The sequence below is a fragment of the Sinocyclocheilus anshuiensis genome, unplaced genomic scaffold (genome assembly GCF_001515605.1).
Source record: "Sinocyclocheilus anshuiensis isolate Anshui unplaced genomic scaffold, SAMN03320099.WGS_v1.1 scaffold1641, whole genome shotgun sequence".
Taxonomy (NCBI): domain Eukaryota; kingdom Metazoa; phylum Chordata; class Actinopteri; order Cypriniformes; family Cyprinidae; genus Sinocyclocheilus; species Sinocyclocheilus anshuiensis.
Window position 1 is genome coordinate 477,940 of NW_015539968.1, and position 9,479 is coordinate 487,418.

Genomic DNA, 9,479 nt, shown 5'->3' on the forward strand with positions numbered 1-9,479 from the left:
ATATATATAATCGTTTTAAATTAATAATTAAAAAATAATTTGCTGTATGCTATCACTAAGTGTGCTAGACATTCTTGTTGTTGTTGTAAAAGATATGTGTTTGTGGTACAATTTGTCTTCTGTTATGAGGTGGGTGAATGTCACGCTTTTAACAATCTGAGCATATTCTCTGGTGATATGTCGCTGCAGACAGGCCTGAAATGACACTCATGTCGCTTATGAATTTTTCAGAGTTGGATTTGAACAGATTAGATGGCGACACGGTGTGCCCAACCATGAAGAATGGACAAGATGACCTTCCAGGTAAAATCGAGTCACTGTGAAAAAACATGTTGTGAACTGTGTTTTCAGCATATGTGTGCATACAATATAGTCTTTTGGGGAATGCATGTTTTATACAAATTGCATGATATATACAGTATACTGTATATAATTGCATCTCCTCTATTTAAAAAAAAATATCTGCACACTCGAGAACTTCTCATGACTGTTAGTATGAATATTTAAAACCATGCTTTATGCATTATCATTAAAAAACTCTTCATTCAGGCGTTGTTTACCTATAAATAGTCTTAAGTAGTTTTCTGTATGCAGGACATGCAGTGGCACGAAGCTGTTTGTTTTATTAGGTAAAGATGCTAAACTTGATAGTCGCCTTGTTTTAAGACATCTTTAGATCTCAAACGAGGCAAATAAAATGTTGGTCTCTGGCCAGTCAATTTCTGCAGTGGAAACACTTCTAGCTCAGCAAGATTTTAATTGGTTGTGACCTCTTTGCTTTTAACAAATAATGCGGAGGGTGCAACCTCAAATCACAAACATGTGCTGCTCTGTGTACAGATGGAAACGGGGAGTTAGCAAGTTTAAATGCAATTACTGAAGTAAACAGATGTAAAGAAACCTACTGGATGTTTTTGGGCTGGATATGTGCATAAATGCATATTAAGGTTGCTATAAATATTGTATTGCATGAATTTCTCATTTTTAATTTGTTTTATTTTTTTAAATTGTAGTCTCCTTTTTTATTATTTTTTATTTATTTTTGTTTATTTTTGAGACTATAGGATGTTAGGCTTTAAAATCTTAAAATATTTTGCCATTTTTTATTTCAGAAATGTATATTTTGATGTTTTGACTGTTTTTGGTTCTCTTCTCTTCTCTTCTCTTCTCTTCTCTTCTCTTCTCTTCTCTTCTCTTCTCTTCTCTTCCCTTCCCTTCCCTTCCCTTGGTTTTTTTTTCTATTCTGCTCTGTTGTTTTGTTCCAGAAATGATTAGGATCAGATATTTTGATATTTTTAAATCATTTTGAATTATTGTTTTTTTTTCCACTATGTGAACAGAAGTTTGGTTCATATTTGGACAGTCTGAAAGACTTATTTGATCCGAATTGATTCTAAATTGTAATTGAATTTCCATTATTATTGCTTTAAAATGTTTGAGTATTTGAAATATGTGACCCTGGACCACAAAACCAATCATAAGGGTCAATTTTTCGAAATTGAGATTTATACATCATCTGAAAGCTGAATAAATAAGCTTTCCATTGATGTATGTTTGTATGATGTATGTATGTTTGTTAGGATACAACAATATTTGGCTGAGATACAACTATTTGAAAATCTGGAATCTGAGGGTGCAAATAAACCAAATTTAGAGAAAAGCGCCTTTAAAGTTGTCCAAATGAAGTTCTTAGCAATGCATATTACTAATCAAAAATTAAGTTTTAATATATTTACAGTAGGAAATTTACAAAATATCTTCATGGAACATGATCTTTACTTAATATCCTAATGATTTTTGGCATAAAAGAAAAATCAATAATTCTGACCCATTCAATGTTTTTTTGGCTATTGCTACAAATATACCCCAGCTACTTAAGACTGGTTTTGTGCTCCAGGGTCACATATGTATTTGTGTGTGGCAGGGTTTGATCTGATCACGCAGTTTCAGTTGGATGTCATTCCCATGAGGGGCGTCAGAAAAGTAGAAGGATCCACACCCCTCCAGGTGGCATACAGACTCGACCGAGAGGCCAACTTCCAGATCCCAACCAGGTACTAATACATGGTTTAGTGAGTGTTTTATTTTAGTTACAGTACATGTTTATATAAATGCATACAACTGCTTAAAACTTCACTTACATCTTATATGCATCTGTGCACTACATGACCTAAAGCTAGAAATGTCACATAAGCACACACACACACACACATAACCTTGTTGACATACATGATCTTTTTTTCAGGTGTTACTTGCTTATTACAGGTCAGAGACAGGTGTTATCAGGCTCTGAACAGCTTCTAATAATGCAAAAACAGACTTGTCTGAACCCATGCAGATCCGCTCGAGCAGAACACTGCATACCCAGACAACCAGACTGACTGACACACACGTTTTAGCTTGATTAAGTCTTTTGGTCTATTTCTCTGGCCTAGTAAAATATTTGGCATTTGAGGAGCAGAAAGACACTCTAAGTGTTTATTACAGATAAAATGTACTTAAAGGAATAGTTCACCCAAAAATGACAATTTGCTGAAAAGTTACTCCAAGATATAGATGAGTTTTTTTCTTCATCACAACAGATTTGGAGAAATGTAGCATTACATCACTTGCTCACCAATGGATCCTCTGCAGTGAATGGGTGCCGTCAGAATGAGAGTCTAAACAGCTGATAAAAACATCACAAGAAATCCACACAAGAAAGTGATTTCTTGAGATTAGAGATTATTCCAAACTGTGGCCCTCATTTATTTTACTAGCCAACAGGAAGCTCCATATTTACAAGCTGGTTAAAGGGCGCTGTAGCTTCATTTGTAAGAGCATCTCCCACAGAGCGCGTCTGCCCGTTAAAATGCCACACGGGTCAAGCCCCGGAGAGGGTGTGTGTAAAACCGGACAAGGTAATTGATTCTCAGATGCTGTGGTGTTCTGTCTCTGCCTGCGGCCCGGCTTCTGATTCTTTAACACCGTGCAATGAAAGCCAGCACCGTCCCTTTGAAATAACTCACGGACAACACACAGGCTTTGAAGATGAAAGTGCACTTGGCTCTGATCTGTTTGGCATTCATAATTTTATCTCAGAGCAACTTGAAGCCGAGCTGCTCTCTGTGCATAATGCAGGGCTATTCCCTTGATGATCAGACAATAATGGAGGTGAATTACTATTCTTAGCGGTAATAGACCCCTATTATAAATAGATGTGCTTCGTGACAAGAATGTAACTTCATTATGAATTTGCAGAAGCACTTTCTTTTTAAGAAACCTATTAATGCAACGTTATAGCATAAGCTTTTACATTACATTTTGCAATTCTTGCAATTCTTGAGAAATGCTCCACAATTTTACCTGCTATTAGTTTGTAAAATGGACAGTTTTTCTCATTTGAATTTAATCACTAGAATGTTTGTAACACAAATGTACCATTTCATCACATTTTCTATTTATTTAATTTTTTTTACCTTTTATCTTTTATTTCACTCTTTATTTTATTTTACTTTGTATATTTTGTATAATTTATTTATTTATTTATTTCACTAAAACCACCCAGCCACAGACCGTAACTCAATATGTATTTAAATTAAAATATATATTTAAAAATTTAAAACAGGTTTCAGAACCTTGTTTTTTCATCACTGGAATGTTCTTACCACAAATGTACAATTTCGTATAATTTTCTCTTTATTATATATTTTATTTATTTCACTCTCTTTTATTTCATTTAATTTCACTAAAACCACCCGGCCATGGACCATAACTCAATATCCATTTAGATTAATATATGTATTTAAAAATGTAAAACAGGTTTCAGAACCTTGTTTTTCATCACTAGAAAGTACAAATGTACCATTTCATTTAATTTTCTCTTTATTTAATCTTTTATTTATTTCACACTGTTTATTTTGTTATTTTATTTTATTTATTTTAACTTGCACTAAAACCACTTGCACATTTTAACTCAACATTCATATAAAATAAAATATATATTTAAAACTTTAAAATCGCTAGAATGTTTTTAACACAAATGCACCATTTCTTTAAATTAGTTTTATTTCACTCTTTTATTATATTTTTGCTCTTTTATTATTCTTTTTCATTATTTTATTCTTTTATTTTATTTCACTAAAACCACCTGTCTTCACACCATATTCATACTCAATATGCATATGCATTAAAATATATATTAGTTACTTTAAAATTGACTTTTTATAACAGATAACAGTACACAATTAACATTTAGTTAAGTTTACATTACATTTAGTTTAACAGTACACATTATTTTTGTATCTAACAGTAGACAACAGATAGATAGCTAACAGTATATTGATTGCTGCTTGCAATTCATTTGTGAAATATAAGGCAGAGACACATATTCAACGTATATCAATATTTGTTGCCCACCAGGCTGAACTTTCCAAGGGGCTTCCCAGATGAGTACTCCTTCATGACCACCTTCCGCATGATCAAGAACACTGTCAACAAGGTGTGGAACATCTGGCAGGTAGTGGAGGAAGACGGTTTAAAGCAGGCAGGTATGCGTCTGAATGGAGACCAGCAGGCCCTGGAGTTCTTCCTCACCACTATGGAGGGAGATGTGCAGACCGTCACCTTCCCAGGCCTTTCTGACCTCTTCAACACTAAATGGCACAAAGTGATGGTTGGTGTGGAGAAAGAGCTGGTGACGCTGTATGTGGACTGTCACCCTGTGGACCAGAAACCCATCAAAAGGAAGGGCTATGTCAACACGGAAGGAGACACTCTGATCGGAAGATTGGATTCTGATCCCAACACCTCTGTAGTGGTGAGTCACCAGTTCAGTCTTGAATATTTACTAATACAGTATATATTTAACTTTCTTAAAGGTGCACTAAAAAGTTTTGCATTTCAAAGTAATGAAGATGAATAAAATACATTATCCTGTAGATGATGTACGAAAAAAAATTGCATTAGATATTTATTTATTGCCATATTTGCCTGTAAAACATTCAGACATATATACCTTTTAAGTTTAAGATATTACTTTCTAATAGTGAAGTTTTGGAAGGGTTAATTCTTTCTAAGATTGAAGCTTTGGGAGGGTTAATTCTAAGATTGAAATTTTGAAAGGGTTAATCCTTTCTTTGGAAGCGTTAGTTTTTTCTAAGATTAAAGTTTTGGAATGATTCATTCTAAGATTGAAATGTCGTAAAGGTTAATTCTTTGAAAGGGTTCATACATTCTAACATTTACATTTTTGAAAGGGTTAATTCTTTTGAAAGTGTTATTTTTTAAAGATTGACGTTTTGGAAGGCTTAATTCTTTCTAAGATTGACGTTTTGGAAGGGTTAATTATTTCTAAGATTGAAGTTTTGGAAGGGTTAATTATTTCTGAGATTCAAATTTTGGAAGGGTTAATTCTCTGATTGAAGTTTTGGAAGGGTTCATTCTTTCTTTGGAAGCGTTAGTTTTTTCTAAGATTAAAGTTTTGGAATGATTCATTCTAAGATTGAAATTTTGGAAAGGTTAATTCTTTGAAAGGGTTCATACTTTCTAAGAATGTCATTTTTTGAAAGGGTTCATTCTTCTTTTGAAAGTGTTATTTTTTAAAGATTGAAGTTTTGGGAGGGTTAATTCTAATATTGAAATTTTGGAATGGTTAATTCTTTAGAAGGCTTAATTCTTTCTAAGATTCAAGTTTTGGAAGGGTTAATTCTTTTGTGTTTTGATTAGGTTTTGCAGTGGATCTATACTGTAATTGATGAATGTTACTGTCACCCTGCACCTATCAAATCCATCACATCCTGTTACAGTCACTACCTGTGATAAATGCGACTGTCAGTCTGTGTAACTGTCACACTGTCTGATATGTGTTACCATCAGTCAATGTAACTGCCAGATTGCTGGACCTCAGCACCTTGTCACTTCCTGTCCAAAGGACAGATACAAATAAGTCTGATAGTGCTGTCAGTCAAACTTACAATGATTTAAAACTGAAAACCTAATTCTGATACATGTAAAACATAAAAGCCTTGCGGTTTAGGATATGTTTATATATAGTCAAATAAAGAAATAACTTCATTGGTTTGTGTTTTTCCAGTTTGAGTTGCAGTGGATGCTGATTCACTGTGACCCAAAGAGAGCTCAGAGAGAAAGCTGTACCGAACTTCCTCAGTCTGAGGTAACTATGCCTTTTATCACTTCCTGTTTTGTCTTAAATGAGAATCTGACCAATCACAGTCTCTTTTTGTTATGTTTAACCACTCAATTATGGAGAAATCAGGTCAGTTACCTGCTGAAAGTGTTAAAAAGTGGTTTGTTGGTCTCCTATCCTCATCAGCAAGCACCCAAAACTCCACTAAAACTATCAAACCATGTCAGCTAAGATCATCAAACCACCTTAGGCTGGTTTTAAAGGGATAGCCGTATCACCCTGCAGCCCGAGACTGGTTACCCACTGAAGCTAAGCAGGGCTGAGCCTGGTCAGTACCTGGATGGGAGACCTCCTGGGAAAACTAGGTTGCTGCTGGAAGAGGTGTTAGTGATGCCAGCAGGGGGTGCTCACCCTGTCGTCTGTGTGGGTCCTAACGCCCCAGTGTAGTGATAGGGACTCTATACTGTCAACAAGCACCGTCCTTCGGATGAGACGATAAACAGAGGTCCTGACTCTCTGTGGTCATTAAAAATCCCAGGATGTCTTTCGAAAAGAGTAGAGTTGTAACCCTGGCATCTTGGCCAAATTTGCCCATTGGCCTCTGATCATTATGGCCTCCTAACAATCCCCATATCTACTGATTGGCTTCATCACCCTGTCTCCTCTCCACCAGTAAGCTGGTGTGTGGTGTGTGGTGGGCATTCTGGCACACTATGGCTGCCGTCGCATCATCCAGGTGGATGCTGCACACTGGTGGTGGATGAGGAGATACCCCCTGACAATGTGAAGCGCTTTGAGTGCCTAGAAAAGCGCTATATAAATGTAATGAATTATTATTATTATTTATTATTATAGTTCACCCAGTTTCTTTCTTCAGTTGAACACAAAAGAAGATATTTTGAAGAACGTTGGTAACCAAACAGTTGATGGTAGTCATTGACTTCCATAGTTTTTTTTTTCCATACTGTGGAAGTCAGTGGTTACCTGTTTGGTTACCGACATTTGTCAAAATATCATCTTTTGTGCTTAACAGAAGAAAGAAACTAATACAGGTTTGGAACAACTCGAGGGTGAGCAATGGACAGAATTTTCATTTTTGGATGAACCAACCCATTTAATTTTTGTAAATAACTGTAAATACAATTGTACAATTTAAGACTTTATTCACAGTTCTGAATAAATGATCAACAATATTACTCTCATTCTAATACATGTGCTGCATAACTGATGTATGGCCTAAAAAGATTGATATATTATTGCTGTGGCAGTCTGGAAAAGCCTCAAAAGACCTCATAACATCTCACTTTGCCACTGAACAGTTGGCACTGATGTCAAAATTCATGCATTTGCTTTGTTTTTTGATGAGTTGGCCGGCGGGGGCGCTTTTGTAGGCCGCATGTCGTGGCGCCATCTACAGGTGTGCTTTCTCTTTTTGGTGAAGGGGTTTCATTTTCACTAACTGCAATAATCTCAATTCTCTCTCTCTCTCTTGCTTCTTCAGAACATCTCACTTTGCCACTGAACAGTTGGCATTGATGTCAAAATTCATGCATTTGCTTTGTTTTTTGATGAGTTGGCCGGCGGGGGCGCTTTTGTAGGCCGCATGTTGTGGCGCCATCTACAGGTGTGCTTTCTCTTTCTGGTGAAGGGGTTTCATTTTCACTAACTCTGCAATAATCTTAATTCTCTCTCTCTCTTGCTTCTTCAGATGTATGCCAATGCTGAGGTATTTGATTTTTTTTTTTACTTTGTTTTTCTTTTTTTTTAATCTATTAATAAATTATTTTAGCAAATAATCTACTACATTGCTTTGTTGCTGAATTGACTCATTTGCCACCTGCTATACTTACTTCAATCAGCAAAACATGACCCAGAACAGCTTTTATGTATTTATATGCTAGAGGTTATTAATGCCGCAAAGTAAATAATGTGTTATTTTATTAAGAAATTCTCTGGGAATTTTTCTTAACCCTACAAGTTATTTTCTTGTATAAGTTTGTTGTTACTTGGCTCATTTAAAGATTGAGCTAATAAGGAGAATCTGGCAGCGGAGAGCTAATGATTGATATTTTATTCCTTATTGTGTTAAAGTAATTTGTTAAGGTCCTTGGTAGAGAGAGATTATTTGCAACGCTTCCAGTTATTGATTTTGACGTTCAGTGAAAAACATTGGTTATATTTGGCTAAAGCAAATAATAAAATCAATTCATGTTTTTGTTTACTCATCGTTTTCCTTCTTTTGCTCCTTCAACCTTCTACAGCCAGATCCCAAGCCGATCCCTGGTCCCCCCGGTCCTGAGGGTCCTGAGGGGCCTCGTGGACCTCATGGAGAACCTGGCAGAGACGGGAGAGATGCAAGTCTTTCTGCTCATTAAAAAAAAAATCATTTTTAAAGTAGTCTTGACATGTTCACTGGCTATCTGGTGCATATTATTTAAAAATGGTCATTTATTTATTTAACTTAATATATTATTTTTGTTTTATTTAGTATTAATTTATTATTAATTATAATGGTTAATTATGTTAAATATTAATTAATTGTTAATTTATTTTCTTTTTATTTATTTTGGAAAAATAGGAAATACAGTATGGTGACACACTGTATGTCAACAGTTGTAACATAATTAGGTTTTCCTATTAATTCGATGTATTGATCTTCAAATCAAAATGATTATCAGTTGGTACAGTCTGAATTGTCATCATCTATAGTCCAGAGTTTTTCCTGTGCTGAAAATCAGGTGTAAATCTCCATTAGAGCCATTCCTTAGACTTCAGCAGCTCAGTCTTCAACACAAGCTAATGAAGCACTTCGTCTTTGGCCTTCTTTCGTCTCAGGCAGCTCATTAAGGGTTTATTATTTTTTTCAGGAAGGCAGGAGCTGCTCATTAGAGATTTTCTTATGTCAACACCTCTGTCCTGTCTCACTGACTTACTTATTGTTTTTTAACAAATAGTGTCCTTTTCTTGTTGTTGTTTTTTTTCTGTTCTTCAGGGTATTCCAGGTACCCCCGGCACTCCTGGAGCTCTGGTAAGTGTGAAACATTGGAGCAACATCTTCATCTCCAACCTCTTCAAGAAGACATTGTTCTTAAACTCAGCAGGAGGTCACACTCAACAAGATTCATACTAGTTTGGCCTAGAGTTAAGAAAAGGGATGAACCGATATTGAAATTCTGACCAACACTGATAAATCAATAATTATTTTCATGTTACGGCAGATTATAAATGATGATATATGAATAAAAAAATAAAAATAAAAAAATAAATAAACAAACAAATAAATAAACACATCGTTTGTAGATTAGAAAGCAGATATATAATTTAATACTAGTTTTATTTACTATTATATTTA

At 35.1% G+C, this 9,479-nt stretch overlaps 1 protein-coding gene across 1 annotated transcript; it reads left to right on the forward strand.

The window, feature by feature from the left end:
* The first annotated feature begins 275 nt into the window (after positions 1–275).
* Positions 276–9,257, forward strand: LOC107687066 (collagen alpha-1(IX) chain-like). Its single transcript, XM_016484213.1, has 7 exons — positions 276–303; positions 1,925–2,054; positions 4,402–4,798; positions 6,074–6,154; positions 7,836–7,853; positions 8,389–8,481; positions 9,120–9,257. The coding sequence occupies exons 1-7, from the start codon at positions 276–278 to the stop codon at positions 9,255–9,257; spliced, it is 885 nt and encodes a 294-aa protein (XP_016339699.1).
* Positions 9,258–9,479: the final 222 nt, after the last annotated feature.